At 48.6% G+C, this 19,425-nt stretch overlaps 9 protein-coding genes across 9 annotated transcripts; 4 read left to right on the top strand and 5 right to left on the bottom strand.

Moving 5' to 3' along the window:
- Nucleotides 1–46: 46 nt before the first annotated feature.
- SPF1 (ion-transporting P-type ATPase SPF1) lies at nucleotides 47–3,758 on the top strand (the record flags this gene model as incomplete). Its single annotated transcript, XM_076684990.1, has 2 exons — nucleotides 47–48; nucleotides 107–3,758. Coding segments are annotated over 2 exons (3,654 nt in total).
- Nucleotides 3,759–3,931: 173 nt separating this feature from the next.
- TAN1 (putative tRNA acetyltransferase) lies at nucleotides 3,932–4,819 on the top strand (the record flags this gene model as incomplete). Its single annotated transcript, XM_076684989.1, has 2 exons — nucleotides 3,932–3,988; nucleotides 4,037–4,819. 2 exons carry the CDS (start codon nucleotides 3,932–3,934, stop codon nucleotides 4,817–4,819), a joined length of 840 nt encoding a protein of 279 aa, XP_076540807.1.
- Nucleotides 4,820–4,944: 125 nt separating this feature from the next.
- Nucleotides 4,945–5,536, bottom strand: EMC4 (chaperone EMC4; the record flags this gene model as incomplete). The annotated part of the gene is made up of 2 exons (XM_076684988.1): nucleotides 4,945–5,416; nucleotides 5,478–5,536. The coding sequence occupies 2 exons, from the start codon at nucleotides 5,534–5,536 to the stop codon at nucleotides 4,945–4,947; spliced, it is 531 nt and encodes a 176-aa protein (XP_076540806.1).
- A 566-nt stretch (nucleotides 5,537–6,102) lies between these two features.
- Nucleotides 6,103–6,538, bottom strand: TRVA0_020S01684 (uncharacterized protein; the record flags this gene model as incomplete). Its single annotated transcript, XM_076684987.1, has 2 exons — nucleotides 6,103–6,321; nucleotides 6,380–6,538. 2 exons carry the CDS (start codon nucleotides 6,536–6,538, stop codon nucleotides 6,103–6,105), a joined length of 378 nt encoding a protein of 125 aa, XP_076540805.1.
- Nucleotides 6,539–7,212: 674 nt separating this feature from the next.
- TRVA0_020S01662 (uncharacterized protein) lies at nucleotides 7,213–9,003 on the bottom strand (the record flags this gene model as incomplete). Its single annotated transcript, XM_076684986.1, has 1 exon — nucleotides 7,213–9,003. The coding sequence occupies one exon, from the start codon at nucleotides 9,001–9,003 to the stop codon at nucleotides 7,213–7,215; it is 1,791 nt and encodes a 596-aa protein (XP_076540804.1).
- A 3,373-nt stretch (nucleotides 9,004–12,376) lies between these two features.
- TRVA0_020S01640 (F-box protein) lies at nucleotides 12,377–13,642 on the top strand (the record flags this gene model as incomplete). The annotated part of the gene is made up of 1 exon (XM_076684985.1): nucleotides 12,377–13,642. One exon carries the CDS (start codon nucleotides 12,377–12,379, stop codon nucleotides 13,640–13,642), a length of 1,266 nt encoding a protein of 421 aa, XP_076540803.1.
- Nucleotides 13,643–14,319: 677 nt separating this feature from the next.
- Nucleotides 14,320–15,827, bottom strand: URK1 (uridine kinase URK1; the record flags this gene model as incomplete). Its single annotated transcript, XM_076684984.1, has 3 exons — nucleotides 14,320–15,514; nucleotides 15,567–15,646; nucleotides 15,693–15,827. 3 exons carry the CDS (start codon nucleotides 15,825–15,827, stop codon nucleotides 14,320–14,322), a joined length of 1,410 nt encoding a protein of 469 aa, XP_076540802.1.
- Nucleotides 15,828–16,120: 293 nt separating this feature from the next.
- Nucleotides 16,121–16,939, top strand: TRVA0_020S01596 (putative endodeoxyribonuclease; the record flags this gene model as incomplete). The annotated part of the gene is made up of 1 exon (XM_076684983.1): nucleotides 16,121–16,939. The coding sequence occupies one exon, from the start codon at nucleotides 16,121–16,123 to the stop codon at nucleotides 16,937–16,939; it is 819 nt and encodes a 272-aa protein (XP_076540801.1).
- A 440-nt stretch (nucleotides 16,940–17,379) lies between these two features.
- Nucleotides 17,380–18,942, bottom strand: ACH1 (acetyl-CoA hydrolase; the record flags this gene model as incomplete). Its single annotated transcript, XM_076684982.1, has 1 exon — nucleotides 17,380–18,942. One exon carries the CDS (start codon nucleotides 18,940–18,942, stop codon nucleotides 17,380–17,382), a length of 1,563 nt encoding a protein of 520 aa, XP_076540800.1.
- Nucleotides 18,943–19,425: the final 483 nt, after the last annotated feature.

Genomic DNA, 19,425 nt, shown 5'->3' with positions numbered 1-19,425 from the left:
CACCAATAGACACTTGAACGAGCATTTCCCTTTGAAATCATTCACGATGTGAGTATAAATCGTTCAGCGCAGCTGGAATGCCAAAATGCTAACTCCTCGGAAATAGGGCGTCGAAGTTGGTGCCGAATCCAATGATTTTGGAGGCAGACCTTCATAACCCTCTGCCTCTGGTGGCCCGGCCCTACGTGTGGCCGTTTATCGCCCTCTACCCGGCATTTGGCTACGTCTACTCGGTCCACTATGAAGAGTACATCAACGGGTCCGAATGGACTTTTGTGTTCCTCGGAACAATTGTCTCCCTGCAGGTGTTGCTGTGGCTGATGCCGTTCTGGAACGTGAAGATTCGAACCGCATTCACTACCAAAAAGGCCCCCTCTATCGAAGGTGCCAGCCTGATCCGCGTGATTCCGACCGCCAACAACGGCTCCCCGGAGATCTGTGAGATTCAGCGAATCAACACCAAGGATCATGAGGAGGTGTCGTTTTTGTTCCAGAAACGACGATTCATCTTCGACGACGTAACTCAGACTTTCAACCCTCCAGAGTTCCTGATTGACGAGTCAGTCATCATTGGCACTTACAAGAATGCCAAGGGCCTCGGTGAAGAGGTGGAGCAACTGGAGCGACAGTATGGTCAAAACACGTTTGATATTCCTGTTCCAACCTTCTCTGAGCTGTTCAAGGAACACGCGGTGGCCCCACTGTTTGTGTTCCAGATCTTCTGCGTGGGTCTGTGGCTTTTGGATGAGTTCTGGTACTACTCTCTGTTCACTCTGTTCATGCTGATTGCGTTTGAATCCACAGTTGTGTGGCAGCGACAGCGAACCATGACTGAATTCCGAGGTATGGGTATCCATCCGTATGCTGTTAACGTGTTCCGAAGCGGCCAGTGGAAGGAGATCCAGACTGATGAGCTTCTCCCTGGTGATTTGGTGTCTATTGTGCGATCCAAGGAGGACTCTGGCCTGCCATGCGATTTGATCCTCATTAACGGTTCGGCCATTCTCAACGAGGCCATGCTCTCTGGTGAGTCTACTCCGCTCCTAAAGGAGTCGATTCAGCTGCGTCCCAGCGAGGAACTGCTCAGCGTTAGTGGATTGGACAAGAACTCGATGCTCTATGGTGGCACCAAGGTTCTTCAGGTTACTCCTGCGGCTGGTGCTCACGTCCCCCTCGCTCCTGACCACGGTGCCTTGGCTGTTGTCACCAAGACTGGCTTTGAAACTTCCCAGGGCAGTCTCGTGCGAACTATGATCTTCTCCACTGAGCGAGTGGGCGCCGGAAACAAGGAGGCCTACTTCTTTATTTTGTTCCTGCTTATGTTCTCTATCGTAGCCTCGTGGTACGTGTGGACCGAGGGTGTTAAGGTTGACCGAAAGCGAACCAAACTGCTGCTCGATTGTATCCTCATTGTTACCTCGGTCGTCCCACCGGAATTGCCTATGGAACTGACCATGGCTGTAAACACGTCTCTGGCGGCTCTGTCCAAGTTCTACATTTACTGCACTGAGCCGTTCCGAATCCCTTACGCTGGCCGAGTTGACGTTTGCTGCTTTGACAAGACTGGTACCCTTACTGGCGAGGACTTGGTTGTTGAAGGTATTGGCGGGCTCACCGCTGATATCGGTGAGATCACTGATATTACCCAGGCTCCACACCAGACTACTCTTGTCCTGGCTACTGCCCATGCTCTGGTTCTCCTTGATGACGGCGAAGTCGTTGGTGACCCTATGGAAAAGACTACTCTCAAGGCTATCAAGTGGAAGGTCGAGAAGAACGACCGTGTCCACAACGAGGACGCGAAGCAGAAGGCCCGCATCCTGCGACGGTTCCAATTCTCCTCTGCTCTCAAGCGATCATCTTCGATTGCTAGTGTTGAAGGTGGCAAGACTCTGGTTTCCGTCAAGGGTGCCCCAGAGACTCTCCGAAACATGATCACAAACGTCCCGGCTAAGTATGAAGAGACCTTCAAGACTTTTACGCGAAACGGTTCCCGAGTGCTGGCTCTTGGTTACAAATACCTGGAGAACAACATCTCCGAAGGCAAGGTCACCTCTCTCAAGCGAGAGCAGGTGGAGTCTGACTTGGAGTTTGCTGGTTTCCTCATCTTCCACTGCCCACTCAAGCCTGATGCTGTCGAAACTGTAAAGATGCTGAGCGAGTCTAGCCACCGGGTCGTTATGATTACTGGTGACAATCCACTCACTGCCTGCCACGTTGCCAGAGAATGTACCATCATTGACCGACCAGTGCTTATCCTTGATCTTCCCGAGGAGGGCCATGGTAGCCACGAACTCGTGTGGCGAAGCGTTGATGAGACCAAGATCATCCCTGTAAAGCCATCCAACCCTCTGGACATTGATTTGTTCGAGGAGTACGACTTCTGTGTTACTGGTTATGCCCTGGCTAAGCTCCACGGCCACGAACAGCTCGAGGACCTGCTCCGACACACTTGGGTCTACGCTCGAGTTTCGCCGACGCAAAAGGAGTTCATCCTCAACTCGCTCAAGGACGCTGGATACACTACACTCATGTGCGGTGACGGTACAAATGATGTTGGTGCGCTTAAGCAGTCCCATGTCGGTATTGCGCTCCTTAACGGTACTGAGGAGTCGCTCAAAAAGATGGCAGAAAACAGACGAATGGAGGCGATGATCCGAATGTACGAGAAGCAGGTCCAGCTCCTTGCCAAGTGGAACCAGCCAGCGCCGCCGGTGCCCATTGGCATTGCTCACTTGTACCCACCAGGCCCTAAGAACCCGAACTACCAGAAGGCTATTGAACAGCGAGGCGGCAAGATCGACGAGAAGCTTGTGGCTGAGATTGCCAAGCTTCAGGCTCAGGCGAGCACCTCCGATGCCGCTGCTGAAAAGTCTGCTTCTCTGGCTGATATGATCACTGCGCAGCTTGCTGACCAGGATGAAGATGGCGGTGAGGCCCCAACTCTGAAGCTCGGTGATGCCTCTGTTGCTGCTCCGTTTACCTCCAAGCTTTCTAATGTCTCTGCTGTTACCCACATCATTCGTCAGGGCCGGTGCACGCTGGTTGCCACTATCCAGATGTACAAGATTCTTGCGCTCAACTGTCTCATTTCCGCCTACTCTCTGTCTGTGCTTTACCTTGCTGGTATTAAGTTTGGCGACGGTCAGTCTACTGTCTCCGGTATGCTTCTCTCCGTTTGCTTCCTGTCCATTTCGCGATCGCGGGCCATTGACAAGCTGTCGAAACAGCGACCACAGCCTGGTATCTTCAACATATACATTATGGGCTCTATTCTTGGCCAATTTGCTGTCCATATTGCCACTCTCATCTATGTGCGGGGCAAGGTGTACGAGAACGAGCCACGAAGCGACAACATTGATCTCGAGGCCGAGTTTGAGCCATCGCTCCTCAACACTGCTATCTACCTTCTCCAGCTGGCCCAACAGGTGTCCACCTTTGCTGTCAACTACCAGGGACGACCATTCCGTGAGAGTATTCGAGAAAACAAGGGTATGTACTACGGTCTTCTCGGCGTCGGTGCCCTGGCCATTGCTGGTGCTACCGAGTTTGTCCCAGAAATGAACCAGTCGCTCAAACTTGTGGCAATGCCCTCATTGTTCAAGGCCCAGCTCACTAGTGCTATGCTCTTCGATCTTGGTGTCTCGTGGGCTATTGAGGTCGTGCTCAAGTACTTCTTTATGGACTCCATGCCAAGTGACATTGCGCTCCATCGACACGAGCGAGGAGAGAGCCTCGTTCAGAAGAAAAACAAATAACTTATTTTAATTGTATAGATATATTAATGATCAGCCTACATTTTTGGTTTTTGCCTTCAAGTTTGTGTAGGGTCTACGAAATTGAATGAAATTTGTACCTGACTGGCGCGTTCAGGTGCAATATTAGTGACAGTGGTGTTGGGTGAATTTTCAGATCAAAGACATCACGAAAAATGGGCAAGAGAAAGGCTGGAGGCAGCGGAGGAGACCAGAAGAGCAAGAAAAAGAAGGTCAGTTAAAGCCTTGACTTCTTCTGAATGCGCGCTAATATGTTCTAGTATTCTGTTCAGCCGAATATCGAGCCGGGTTGGCGGGGCATCTATGCTACCTGCGTCCGGGGACAGGAAAAGCGGTGTCGAGATGAACTGAAAGCAGTTCTCGATGAGTACGCTGAAAAGTTCTATGGCGATAAGCTGAATGAGCAAGAGGAAGAAGAAGACGAAGGAGAGGAGGAAAAAGAAGGCGATTTTGAGGCTGAGCTGGCAAAGGAGATTGCGGAGATGAACAACAAGAAAACGACCAAGTCGGATGTGATTGTCCCGCTGGACCTTGGATGCGAATGCGTCGTGTTTTTCAGAGTCAAAAAGCCAATTGAGCCGGCAGAGTTTGTGCTGAAGATATGCGACGACGCAGCAAAGAGCGGAGAAAAGAAGACAAGATATACCCAGCGGCTGACGCCGGTCAGTCTTACCGGCCCAGGGAGTCTAGAAGGACTCCAGCGGATAACGCCGGAAGTGCTGAAGCCTCATTTCTTCAAGGAAGAGGGCCAGGAGCCTGTAAAGTTTGCAATCAACACTTCGATCCGAAACCATAACGTTCTCAGCCGAACGGAGATTATCGAAAACGTGGCCAAGGCAGTAGGGAAAGAACATGGCCACAGCGTCGATCTAAAGAATTTCGACAAACTGATCATGGTTCAGTGCTTCAAGAGCTCTGTCGGAGTTTCGGTAGTAGAGAGGTACGAAGAACTTGGTCGATTTAACCTCCAGCAGATCTACGAGAATGCATTGAAGCAGGCAGATGTTGATAGTGGGCTTTCGAGAGTTGCTCAAAATAAGTAATGTATTATCATTGTCCACTAACCAAGTCTCTAACAATTAGTACCTGGCCGGCAACCCCCCTTATCTCCTTAACGGTATTATGAACAATTAAAAACTCATATTTAAATATGTCGGTTAATATTTGATTATAGACTCCTCTCCTTGACAACAGTAATCTTCTCCCATGCAAGCCAATCGCTCTTAGTATTCGGAAGCAGGCCCATCTGTCCTAGTTTCCAGATACCAGCCCCCAATGCTAGCAGCTGGCAGAAAAAGAATGCAATTTTGGTCAACATGACATCATTAGCATTGCCCTTAGTCTGGAACTTGTCGAATTGGCTGTTCATTGAGAAGATCTGCTTGACGGGGTTAATAAAGAACATCATGAGAGTCATCATAATTGGCACAATCTGCAGCGCGTTACCCGACATGTAACTGACAAACAGGTTCATGGGCAGACTCTTCGCCGGAGCCAATGCCAGTTCCCATGCCTTTTTTAGCTTGAGATCATCATTAGAACGATCTGCCTTTCCCCGTGGCTGGGCGACATTGCTCTTCTTGCCTACTTTCTCCGACTGGAACGTCGAAGGAGCAGGGATCCCGGGAGTACCAACGGGCCTACGCGGTTTCATTCGTTAGTTCTGCTCGATTCTCCATGGATCTCTATTGCCCAACCTACACTGCTTTAGACGTATCAGTTAAATCGTAGTACCACTGTGGAAGATTCTCTGTCGACATTATATGTAATGGAACCTACTCCTCGGTACTGCTGGTATTGGTTAGTGTCGAGGTGCCGTGTCGATTGGGAGTGACATCAAAACTTCCCGGATCAAACCCTCTACTAACGACTTGGGCCATAATTGATTTAACGATATAATTCATGTCAACGCATATCAAGCATCCTGCGCCTCGAGCAGCTGGCCATAAATTTGATATCTATGTGTCTACGAATTCACCATTTGTCTCCGTTCTGAAACGGGCCACCAAATTGCTGGCCGAAGCTGAGAAGCAGCGTCCTCATCGAGTCACTTTAAATGCCTCGGGTAGAGCAATTGAGAAAGTTCTGGCCATAGCACTCAAATTCCAGCAAATAGGGCACAAGATTGACATATTTACGGGTACTCTGGCTGTGCTGGATGAGTACGAAGACGATGAAAAGGATTCGGAGCTGAAAAAACGTGATATTAGCAAAATCCAAGTCACGATCTATCCAAATTAACCGACTCCATCGCCATCAATCCTATCCTCATAGGCCCAATGACATTATAGAGCCAACTGGAACAGGGAAACAGTCCCTTACGTGTTTACGATTGATTCAATTTTTCAAGCTCTTCGTTGCAAGCTGATCTGATCTCATCTAGCTCACGCGCTTCTTTACTTCCAGGAGCGAAGCCAGTGGCCTGGTCGAGGATTTCGAGTGCTTTGGAGTAATCCTTGATGTAAAATGCCCGTTCTGCTGCGTTTTTAACAATATTTCGGTCAAGCTTGTTCTCAGCTTCACCAAAGTCTTTCTCCATGAGCCACTGCACCAAGGTTAGTCATGTCAATTATTTCTTTGGACGATTTGAGAGATAAACATACGTTGTCGGTTTGGATCAAAGGGCCCTGCTTATATTGTTCCTTTTGAGCTTCAAAGGCTTCTTCGGATTGAGACTTTCTCTTTTTCAGCTTCTGCAGCGGCTGCTGAGGCTTTCCAGGCTGCTGAGAATCCTGCAGCTGTGGATCATGCTGTTGTGACATATCTGTTTTCCTTAAAGATATCGGTAGTAAGTTGTTCAATTTGACGGAGGAAATGTCGGACCTTCAGAAATCTAAATTTTTTGGGCGCAGGACCATCGATATCATTAAAACGATCGTATGGCTCCACCGGTCAAAAATAGCTTAAATTTCAGAAGTCCAAAGAAAATCATCTTTATTTTCCTAGCTATTTGATGACTTGTATTTATGTGGTTGATAACTGAAATCGGTTCGTAACTTTAAGACCTGCAGGGCGAGAAGTCAATTACGTGAAATTTCAAGAACTTAATCAGTGGTACTTATCCATTCCGTAAAATTGCAACATTTAATCAGCGGTACTTTGTACTTGTTCTTCTTTAGTCATACTCAGGTATCATTGTTCTGGGCAAACGGCGGAATGGCGTATTGCGTATGTACTACCGGTATAGCCGTACTTATGCATAATACATTGTAGTCTATTGTATTGCTTAGTGATAACTTCACGAATTAATGGGACTCCTATTCTCTTAAAGGTTGTCCACAGTTCTATTTTTTGATGGTGCCATTGGGGGATTAGACCTGTCTATAAATTGACAGACAATTAGTAGCACCATACTTTTTCGCCATTCTCTTTTTAATCTGTTGGTCGTAGTGGCGGTATTTTACAGAGAGTAAGAGTCTCACTCTGGAATTAGACATTACAATTTAGGTAGTAATTGGTAAGGCCCCAGGCTGGGAATATCCTCCAGCCTCAGCGTACTGAGACCAGTGCTGTTGAACCACGCCTGACTGAACGTACTCTCGGGCCACTGCTGCTCGGCAACTTTGTGCATGATTGTGTGAAGTAGGTTCTTCCACACGTTCTCGCTAGCAATACGATCGAGGTGCTGGCCCGTAACCTGGCGCATGGAGTTGCTCAATTCCGTTTCGGATATCCTTCCCTGGTACGTAACGAACAAACGGCTGTTGAGATCCGCAACTTGCTGCTCACTCGACTGTAGCACCTGATTCAAATAGGTCTCTAAAGGCCGCAGGATCATGAGGTATCGTGCGACTAGCTCGCTTACTACCCATGGCAGCTCCCTATCAACTCCCGTAGAGCTTTTGAAGACCAGCCGAGATCCACCTTTAAGCATCATAGACCGCATTTGAGCAGGTGTATTGGCAAAGGACCAGCTCAAAAGCTCTGCAGGTGAGGGAGTGTTTGCAATTGAGGTGAACGTGAGCACTGCCAGGGCCCGGACAAAGTTTTGGCACTGTGTTAGGTATTTTGGCACCTGCGAGTAATCATATTTGGCCAGGTTTTGGAAAAACGGCACACGATCATGAATACCAAATCGGTAGAGCATTTGGTGATCGCTTGCAAAGACGTTGTGCGGATCCGCCATAAATGAGTAGCCAGGGGCAGCGTTCTCAAGGTCGTCGAATATCGGCCGTAGGTCCCGCATCCAATTACCAATAATCTGAGGTTGCAGGTGGAAAGTAAGTTCATCAAACTCGTCGCTACACTGGTGAATGAACGACTTGTAAAAGTTTTCAAACAGACCGTATCCCCTGGCCAGCACTGTTTGTCGGAACGAGTCCACCGTGTGGAACGAGTCCCTGCCCTGCTTTGAAGTGTCGGACGGCTCCATAGACTCCATCCTACTCTTCCATTTGCTCACTTCTTCATGGCTTGGTCGGCGATCTGTCGCAGGCGGTGCTGGCTCTGGAGTGTTGCTGCTTCCTTGCTTTAATTGAGCTGGCTCATCTGGTGAACTGCTTCGCAATACCTTTTGCCATTCGGATTCTCGTGGATGCTCGACAACTGCCATGCCATCATGGACTGAGTTAAGCTTTTCGTATTCAAGGTCGCTGATGGGTACATAGGCATACCCGTGCTTTGTGGTGCGATATCTCATGCACTTGACTGAAGCTGTTGGGTTATGACTGCCTGCCGTTTTCATGTGAGCATGGATGCCCTGAACACTGCTTCCATACAGTTTAGTGCAACAGTAGTACGCCTCACAGGCTTCGAACCCTTGAATGGCCACACCATCTCGCTGCAGCTGTTGCTTTGTGACATTTCTGATGGCTCTATATTCGGGATCGTTGGCATACCTCTTGTCGATTCCGAGGCAGCCCTTGCACCGTTGGCAATGCTCCTCTAGCTTGTTGAATTGAACTGGCTCTCGGCGGAAATGGCACACAGCAATCTTGTGACACTTGTCGACTCTAATGAAAGTATATCGCAATGCGCGTGGCTGATAACAGAATTGCGGGTCGTACCATAGATAGTAGTGAAGCTCCTTAGCAGTTACATGAGCCTTCCACTTCTCAGCGGTGTAGCGACGTCCATGCGAATCGTTACGAAAAACCTCTATGCATCCAGGTATAGGACATTCAAGGCTCTCGTCCGATTTAAACTCTGCCGTTGCCAATTTGTCCTTTGCCCATCCCGGAATCGCGTAGCCTGGTTTGACAGATACTTGAGTGATGGTGTTGTCCATGAATCGGGGTATTATATGAAATATTGAAGGGGCTGGCCCAAGTGTCTCGTTCTACCAAGTACTCCGTCAGTGGCACGTATTCCCTACAATCGACTGTTGCCCTCTGATATTTCAATTAATTGGTGGAGTCAGGCTGAGGGCATGCAGTCAACTTGGACTAAAGGATGGGTATTAAATTCTTCAATGAATACTCGCCGTTTGGCGTCGCGAACGTTCTACTTATAAACACCCGGAGAATCGTATTTGAGATATACCCACAATGGCATGAACAGATCTCCTCCACCACAGTTAACCCAGGTGGTATCCTACTATTCCACGTGGTGCTATTAAAAGAATGTCCAAAAAGCTAATCTTTGGTAGTTCTTTACCAGAGGTACGTTAATGGCATAAGAGCAAGAATTCCAATCCCAGGTAGCTCCCCGAGAAGAATAAATACCAAAGTACGCTCAGCGACGATGTGCTCAAAAAAATAAAATATTGTCACTGCGAAAAGCAAATGTGGGATAGCGAAGTTTTTAAAAAAACAAAAAGAGCTGATGAATAAACCTTATATTAAATAGCAGTTTGACTCTAAATGATTTAAAGTATTGCCAATTGTCACTCTAGCTTGCCTGCCTCTGCCCCCCATACAATCCTAACCTACGATCCAGCATAGGCTACCGCTGCACAAGTAAGGGGAAACCAAAAGAAAAACCAATGTGCGTAATGCAACATACTAGGATACGAATTGGCAGATATAGAGCCACCCCGAGATGCGTACTAGTAACCCCATTTCATTTTAACCGTTTCTGACGTGCCTAAAACATCCACTTTTGGGGTATTTACGAAAAAGCTTCTCTGATTTTTCCCGTTGCCCGTTTGCTATGCGTCGCATAGTGTTTCTCCCTCGGCGTCCCGTGTAGTGCAGCTCCTTTTCTCATATCCGCGAACCAGCATGCGACCTAAGTGCATTGCTTTTGCAAAACATCGGTTAGGATCCTTCCGCTGAGTTGTTTCACTGTCTGTATTGGTTTAATTAACATTCGGACAGCGACTACATGTATGTCGTGCCTTGACTTCTACGTATTATGTAGCTGTTCCTTTATCATAAAAAAAATCTGTAACCCCCAGTGCAATAAGTTTGAGTTTGGAATTTATTGCCTTGTATTACGTTGAAGGAATTGAATCCTAAATTCGCCTATCTGCGTTGGTAATCGTTAGCATCTCTCGTATGGACACTAAGGTCTACTTGGACACTCTCTCCTCCACCCCCAAAAAAGAGTGAAATAGTTCACGAAACTTTCATAGTTAATTTAAGTCAAACAGGTCTGAGATTTAAACGGTTTGGGGAACTCTATACGTTGGGAGTGAGACAATCGACCGGAGAAGCAGGCGGGCTTTTGAAAATCAAGTAATAGGTTTGTCGATCTTCAACAATGGGATTGTTAAAACTCTCAATTGGCGGACCGAGTATAAAACAACTTTTTCGTGACTGGAACATCGCCCGCACCTAAATCTGAGTTCCTTTATATAGCTTTTTCGTGTGGTTCTAAAATGCTACCTTTAAAGTTCTGTAGGCAAATTTTACAGTACATTGTGCAGTGTAGCGTTATCGCGGACGCGTGTCGCAGAATCAGATCTGCCTGTAGGAGGGGGTACCTGTATACTCATTGTGGAAAAAAAGTGCGAAATGAACGTCCCAATGCAGCAGCCACTTAATAAGGTGGATTATACAGTGCCGACGTACAATGCAATCTTTTATTTATTTATTTAAAATATTTTATAACCGTAGACGGTCTATGGATGATTTTTTGTTGTATATGTACCGCGTATCCAATTTTCTAGTGACTAGATAGACAGTTGACTGACTTGAAGATATAACCGGACAAAATCGCCAGATAGAAGCACATATAGCGACATGAGACTGCGCGTTCATTAGCCTAATTGAATACTGTAACTACAGGAGTACCTGAATATTCTGAATCATCAAGGGGAGTTAAAAACAATTGGGCGAGAGAAGTCAGACAAACGGCTATGCAGCCAATACTTCGTACCCGAGTCAAAATGTGCGCAGTGTAGACCGCAGTGACTATCAATCAAGTCAGAATATAGGATATACCTGAGCTACGCCATTATAAAAGTGAAGCTGAAGGGGCCACCATGTATGGGGACCGAAAGGATCCGTACGGGCGTTGATTGATCTGCAGAGACTATTACGGTAGACACCATTGAGAGACTTGGGGAAGAAAAATAGGTTTCAAGTGGGAAAAAGGATGTCATAGTTTCACCTGGATGACTCCTCTTGAAGTCTGCAACGCTGAAAAATCCTTCTCAGGGAGTTTGTCTCCACAAGCTTGCCAGTCCGAAAACAGTTAAGTTTAGCCGAGAGACATCTTATGAAAGCCCCAATCGGCGGGGGTATTCGATTGTTGCTTTTTACCTTCACCACTGTAACACTGAGAGGCAGTGGTTTACATTATATAATGTCTGCGAGTCACCGTCGTGGTGATATTGTTACGCCGTCATGACCACATCTTAACTCTAGATCGAGTGGTGTACCATTGTGACGGTAGGAGACAGCTACCGATGTTATCCAATCCGTATATTCTGAAATGAATTATGCATATTGAAGCAATGGTGGCCTTATGGTAAAAATCTCCGGGATCGGACTACTTTATAGTTACAGTACCGGTATTACTCATCCCGTGTGTGCGTAATGTACCACAGCAATTGACGTTGAACAAATACACACAAGTGCCGAGAGGGAAACGGTCATTTTAAACTCCTAAAGCGTTTGAGGGTGGTGGCTGTCAATTGAGTCTATTCCATGATAAAAATACATTATTGGAGTAAAAGGATAATATCATAACACTTTAACTAAATTCTTAAATATCTCTGTAGGTTTCAGCGGGAAGTGTCATACGAGCTTTACGCCGGATGATGACAAGCCAAGCCCGTATATGCAAGAACGATCCGGCAATGAGCGGAACGATGATGCGCCGAAAGATTGCAGGGAGATTGAGTTAAAAAGAGTTGACAAGTGTCAGCTGAAATCGGCTGACTCTTTGGCATTCTCTAATTAAGATCAATCGAAATTTTTACAATCCCAAGAGTACAGTAGTATTTATATTGTCAGCCACATTGCATAGTTTTCAGATTGTTTTCTCAAACAGTATATAACCCTAATTGCTTTTAGATACCGGTAGCAGTTGAAATTAGCAGGTGGAAGAGCTCGTTTACCCCTGGTTTTGTACGGACGGTATTTATTTTTAAGATTAAGCCTCATGCGGCGCCCCTGCATAGTGCTCAGAACTACGCATCCGAAACCTCCACACCGCATATTCAATACCAGGTATAATGCCATTGATACGGTTCTGGATAGTAGGGCTTAAGGATGAATATGCTCGAGCTCCCAGCTGAGGTCCAAGAGTGTGTATTCAGCTACCTTGATCCCTTGGCTATTATAGCTTGCGCTTCTGTGACAAAGAAATGGCGGTATTATTTTTTGGAGAACGATCAGCGTCTCTTTGCCCCAAGGCTTGGGATTGTTAACGCATCTGCAGCAGAGATAGAGACTAAACGATTCATGGAGTGCGTGGCTCCCAAGACCTCCCTTGGGTTTTGGTTTAACCAGACCCTCCTGACAGATGCCGTAATCCAGAACCTCAATCGCAAGGGCGTGGAGCTTGAGATAAAGTTCTTGCGTCCACACGAAGGATTCCCACGCGGCTTTTCAAGTATTATTTATCGCGGATCTACTATGGGCCAATTGCCTGATACTCAGTTTATAGGACCTTATCAGTTCACAGTCAGATACCCACCAGTAGGGTATCCATCAATGGAGGGAGTAATTGATGTACGCGAGGGCAGGATTGAACGCCACGATTATCCAATCGGTCCTGCGTTCTCAGTGTTTCCCGAGAAGACACCAGTTGTTACCCAGATTGAAGGTTATGATTCAGTTGTCTTTGACAAGAAAGTTGCCACCTCAATTAGCGGATACCAAGCGTGGGTAAATACCGCCATTACTTTAGCCGACAACCGCCGCTATCTGGGCGTTTTCACACTTGATTCGGGGCTAATTGGCTGGCATAAGGTTTTTTTTGATGGATATTCTACGATAGTACATTTTGTCTCGGGCGATAGAATACTTGCTGTCGCAAGTGACCGATGCCTTGCCCTCATAATTGATGGTGTCACTAAAATCACCGTGCCTTTCGGCAAAGATGGGTGCAAGTTGTTCACTTCTACCCATATTTTTAGCTTTACGGACGGCGTTATTGACTGCTGCGATATTGATACCGTGCTTTCTGAGCGGCAATTTAAGTGGACTACAATCATGGACCTAAAGAGTGCCGTAGGTAGTCTCAAAACAATTTACTGGCATGTTCCCCGCCAGCAGAATGTGCTCAACAATCGGTACATTTGCATTGGTGGGCACAGACCTGGGTTTATTGCTGCACTCCACTACCTCATGGTGATTGATCTAGTGTTATTTGATGCGCGGATATTTGACATGCATTCGAAGAGGAATTGTTTCTGGACGATGGACGAACACGGACAGGTGGTTGCTACGAGCCTAGAGGTGGTTAAACGTTTGTTAGAAGGCGGCGAAGGGTCTGTGTCACTGGATTTGATCTCCATGAAGCTTGAACCGTAATCTATTCTACTGACGTTTTCATTGGTGACCCTATGGGTTTCGACTAAAAGGCCAGTGCAAGCATATCATTGTACGGAGTCGAAAGGACCAGGCTTGATGCAATCCGCGCGATATGCTGAAGATTTGTTGGGGTTGAGTCTGCGAACGTCAGGGTCATGCATAGCTGGTCGAAATGGACAACTTCTGCATGGACTGCGTTGAGGATCGAGATGAGTTTGCTGGTGATGGCCTGTGGAACTGTGGGGACTTCTGGCCAAAAGTACTGCAACAGGCTGTAGGGGAGGTAGATCTGGAGCGAGCAGATGGTTGCGTTAACATAGGCAATGAGGCACAGGTACTGGCACAGGACAGGTAGCCAGGGCGGGTACGGGTGGTCCACTCTTCGCAGGGATTTAATGGCTATCATGCTTGGTAACGCTACGAATGCAAGCGGATAGAACGGTGCCGTGTAGATGGTTAGTATTGCCGAGACGTACGGCCAGCTGAACCGCGTAGCGACGATTCCAATTCCTGTCTGGGCTAAGAGCGAAGCATACTCGTTGAAGGTTAGTCGAGTGAACGATTCTCTAATGCTAGCAAATATCCTTTCCATGGCAATCGTTAACTGGCTAGTTGATAGCCAGAAGCCGTAAACATTCTAAAAAAAAGAAGAGTTTATAAAGCCTAATTCTAACAGATTAAGTTCCATAGTATAACGTATCAACGAATCGAGGCGAGTACGCCATGTCAACACGACCTACCACGACCTTGATGTTCGGATAGGCGGTCTTGAGCCGTCGCAAGCCAACCTGGGTAGCCATATATGCAATCACAGTGATGCTCTCCTCCTTGACGCCATGGTCCATGAGCACCGCAGTAGCCATGGTAGCCGCCGCACCAGAGGAGATCTGGCTGTCGACCAGCAGGACGTTCGTCTTTGTCAGCAGAGCCTGGGCGGTCTCATCTACGAGGCCAGTTGCAGGGTTCGGCTTCGGGTCGAGGCAAGGCGGCAGCGTCAAAGTATGAAGCTTCGGCTCGCCAGTGAGCGAATCGGACTGGATGAGCAGCTTCCCCAGCCTAATTGTGGGCACAGTGGCTCGAAGCGCTCGGGTGAAGCACTCACCGCCTCTAATTACGCTAACTGCGCAGAGATCATCGTAGGGGAGGGAGACTCCTACGTGCTCGTGCAGAGTTGGAGTGGTTATCTTCTTAGGGGTGTAAGTATCAAGCTCATCCAAGGCACGAGAGACGAGGAGGGACGCAATTCGATCGAAGTAGAAGATAAAATCGTCGCGCGAGCTCTGCTGGTCCATGAGGATCGTGTGAATGCCCTTGACCTGCGGCGTCTGGTTGAGCACGGAAACGACCTTGGAGATATCCGGGCTGTCGCCATCCTTGCCGAGCCGCAGCAGGTCACTCACGTGCTGGGAGCTCTTCCCAGCCAACTGGCGCTGGATGTGGTTTGCAATCATGTTGATAGCAACTACGTTTTCCAATCCCCTGGGGACGAGGATATCTGCGTGGTTCATGGTGTACTGGATGTGCCGCATGAAGTTGGGTTTGACGAACCGCTCCCATTGCTGGACGGATAGGACAAGCTCTCGCCCACGATGGAGAATGTCACGATTGAGCCGCCGGGCGAGGCAGATGTCAAAGTCCGTGTCTACGAAAACCTTGAGGTCCATGAGTTCCAGCACGCGTGGATCGTACAGCGCGTAGATGCCCTCCAAAATGATGACATTGGCTCCGTAGATCGTCACGTACTTATCCGTCCGGTCGTGCTCCTTGAAAGAATAGGTGGGGATCTGTACCTTCTTGCCCTGCTTTAGATCCTTGAGGGTCTTGACCAGGAGATCCAAGTCAAACGACTCTGGCGAGTCGAAATCCCATTTACTATACTCGGTCAGCCCAAACGCACAATTGCCTACCAATATTAACAACTCACCTCTCAAATGCCAGCTTCTTCTGCTCAGGAGTCAATGGATTGTAAAAGTTATCCATGGACATGAGAATTGTCCACGGGACCTATCTCAGTTAGTGCCGCCCATCTACCGTTCGGCATCAAACATACATTGAGTTTCTTGATGATCGAGGAGGCGATCGAGGTCTTGCCGCTACCGCTACACCCGGCAATGCCAATGATATACGGCTCCCGCCACGGCGGAATGTACCGCTTGTTCTGGAAAGACGGATTCGTGGACTCCATTACTCGACAGGCAAAGGGTTTGAATGCAGGGCTCCATTAAGTACCACAGGACAAAATTTCCGTAACTTAACTCATTAGCGAACCTAATTATGTCCGCCTCCAACCGTCGCCGTTCTCCATCACCACACCATAGTGATAAGAGATCCTACGCTACAATTAACCGGAAGTTTAGGGATAAAACACGAGATTTAGGGTAAAAGATGGCAGAGAATGAGGAAATTTGGAGCATTGGAGTGGCGGATGTACATTGCCACCCGACAGATGCTGTAGAGAGCCTGGAGAGCATCCCGTCCATGAAGACAAGCAAGTTGGTGACGATGGCTACCCGGCTGAATGACGTTGATCGAGTGGCCGAAATCGCTCAGAAATATCCATCCAAGGTAATTCCAGCATATGGGTATCACCCGTGGTTCTCGCACTTGGTTTATGTCGGCGAGAAGCCCCAGAACAAGCTTGCTCACTATACAGAGGTGCTCTACCCGGAGCCCACAGAAGAGTTCGTTGAAGGTCTCCCTGATCCAACGAGCTGGGAGGAACATCTGGACAAGATCCGGAGGTTTCTGGAGGCGGATTCACGGGCAATTGTGGGCGAAATTGGGCTGGACAAGGCGTTTCGACTGCCGGTACCAGGGAGCAAGCTATCGCCATACAAGGTATCAATGGAGCACCAAAAGCGCATATTCCAGAGTCTGCTGGATGTGGCGAGTGAGCTGAAGCGTCCTTGTTCAATTCATAGCGTCCAATGCCACAACACAATGTTTGAGCAGATCAAGGCGATGAAGGTGCCTCCTCCGTCCATTTGCCTACATTCGTACACGGGATCGCCCGATTTCGTCAAGTCCGCGTGGCTCACGAAAAAGGCCCCCAAGTGCGCCGTGTACTTTTCGGGATCCGTGCTCATTAACATTTCTACCCAAGAAAAGAGCGACAAGATTTTCTCGACGGTTCCCGCCGATCGTGTTCTGACTGAATCAGATTATCACGCCGCAGGCGATGAGATGGACCAGTATATCGAGCAATCGCTCCACCGCATATGTGCGTCGTATGGATGGGACACTCCCTCTGGGGCGCGAATCATGCTCGACAATTTCCGTCGTTTCATTGAACCTTAAGCGTTCATGGCGGAATATTGTAGGGCGGAGTATCAGTCCTCGGAGCGTAATAGTGCGCGGAAGCTATAGTATCGGAGCTTTTAGGCCTCCGAGGGACTATTGATGTATGCATAAGTCCTGCATGAGAGCCAACGGTGAATGAGGAGAAAAGTTCCGTTCGTCCGAGAGGCACCAGTACCCCACTTGGGGATTGAAGTAATAAAAGTGGTTAAAACCATCGGATGAAATTTCAATTTTGCCAAACTCGATCCAGGGGTAGCAAACTTCAGGGGTAGAGAGTGCGCCCAGGTACCACTAGAATACTAAACTGGTCAAATATTTGACTGGTGGAATATTTCGATAAATCGAGGATGGTGAACAGTTGGCTTGAATATGAATAGTCAATTTGGTTACATAACTCGTTAAGATTAAAAAGGTCATTACAATGGTACTTTTTTGATTTACCACTTGTCGATTCGCATGGTGCCCTTCTCCTCGAGGTTGACATGCAGTCGGAAAGCGTCTCGCAGAATGTGTGGCTCGTGCAGCGACTTCTTCTTTCGCATGGCAAACTCGGCCCGCTCAACGTACTCGCTGAGAATGTCCCGGTACGCTGGGTGGGCACACTTGGAGATGATCTCTCGAGATCGCTCCTTTGGCGACAGGCCTCGAAGATCAGCAAGACCCTGCTCCGTAACGAGCACATCGAGATCGTGCTCGGTGTGGTCAACGTGGGTAGCGAACGGAACAATGCAAGAAAGACCAAGTGGGTCGGTCTTGGTTGGTCGCACGGATGGAGTGTGCATCACGGAAAGCTTGGCGTTTCGCAGGAAGTCGCCAGAGCCGCCAATGCCGTGGAGCATTCGCGAACCCGACACATTGGTCGAGTTAGCATGCGCGTAAATGTCAACCTCGACTGGCGTGTTCATGGCAATGACACCAAGTCGTCGGATGAGCTCTGGGTGGTTAGACACGGTCTGCGATCGTAGCGTCAGCTTGTCAGAGAAAACGTCCCAGCCCTTGAAGAACCGCTCAAAGCCCTCTGGCGTGAGTCGCACAGAAGTGGCAGTGGCAGTGTTGAGCTTGCCCGACTCAAAGAACTCGAGGAACGAGTCCTGGAGCACCTCAGTCCACACATTGAGCTCCTTGAACGAGGCTTCAGCAAGACCCTCGACAATGGCATTGGCGACGTTTCCAATGCCAGACTGCAGCGGGTGCAGGTTCTCCGGCATTCGGCCGACCTTGACTTCGTTCTCGAAGAAATGGACAAGGTGACCGGCAATGTTTCGCGACATCTCGTCGGAAGGAGTGTTGGCAGGGACCGTGTCGACCGCCTGCGACTCGACAATACCGACAATCTTGCTGGGGTCGATTGGCAGACCCGGAGTGCCGCATCGGTCGTGACAGTTGAGGATGGGGTACGGCTTTCGGAATGGTGGGGCAACTGGCATGTTGATGTCGTGCAAGCCCTCGAAGGAAGGCAATCGCGTGTTAAGCTCAATAATGACCTTGTCGGCAACAGACACAAGCTCTGGAGTGGCACCAACAGACGGGCCCAGGATGATGGAGCCGTCTTCGGCGATACCAGTGGCTTCAATGATGGCGATATCCAGGCTGTTGTTCTCCTTGAACCGCGTGTAGTAGCCGTAGGTCAGGTCCTGCGGCCACATGGACAGGTGCTTGTCAAAGAACTGGGTTCGGCCATCGTTAATGGCGTTGGCGATGGGCTTGCCGACCTGGTGCGGCGACCGTCGCAGCAGCATATCGAGATCGGCCCATTTGGACTCGATATCAACATCAGCTGAAGCGCCAACAAACAGGTTGAATGCCAGCTTGCCCTTGAGGTTGTTCTCTTCAACGTGCTTCGACAAAGCCGAAGGGACGACCTTTGGACCACCCACACCAGTGAACCCGGACCAGCCAATGTACTGGCCGTGCTTGAAGAGTGGGATCAGCTCCTCGGCGGTCTTGACCTTGCTCAGGAACGAGGGGGCTCGAATACGCGATTTAAGAATTGCGCTCATGATAATTTTTTTGGGAGACTAAGATGAAAAGGATCTATATGGTCTAATAAGAGTTCCTAAAAGTCAAAAGGGGGAAAGGAAGCTCAGAGTCTACGAAGGAGGATGGAAGACAACGTCTTTAGGGGAAATCTTCCGGGGGGTACCGACGTGAATTTATATCTCTTCCAGGGAAGGGAAAAAATGTGTCTCAACCGTGAAGCCAAGACACACCGTACTCAACAGGCTGTGCGCTGTGATTTGTTGGATCCCGGGACGCATATGGGTACCCTCGACCGGAGAATCATATCCGGGGTAGTACACAAACACGTACGACTTGGCGCTGAAACGGGCAATTTTCTACTGGCTGGCTCAGCCCCGGGCCCGGGGTAGCAGTCGGCCGCTTTGAGTTTGATTGGGGCCCTCAATTGACCGTAGGCATGGTTTTGACCCCCCAAAATTTTGGGCACGATAATTGTCGGATTCCATCTCATGCTCAACAAAACA

This window comes from Trichomonascus vanleenenianus (genome assembly GCF_965637985.1).
Source record: "Trichomonascus vanleenenianus strain CLIB 3782 genome assembly, contig: TRVA0_020S, whole genome shotgun sequence".
NCBI classification, from domain to species: Eukaryota; Fungi; Ascomycota; class Dipodascomycetes; order Dipodascales; family Trichomonascaceae; genus Blastobotrys; species Blastobotrys vanleenenianus.
This window is presented reverse-complemented; position numbering and strand designations above follow the sequence as displayed.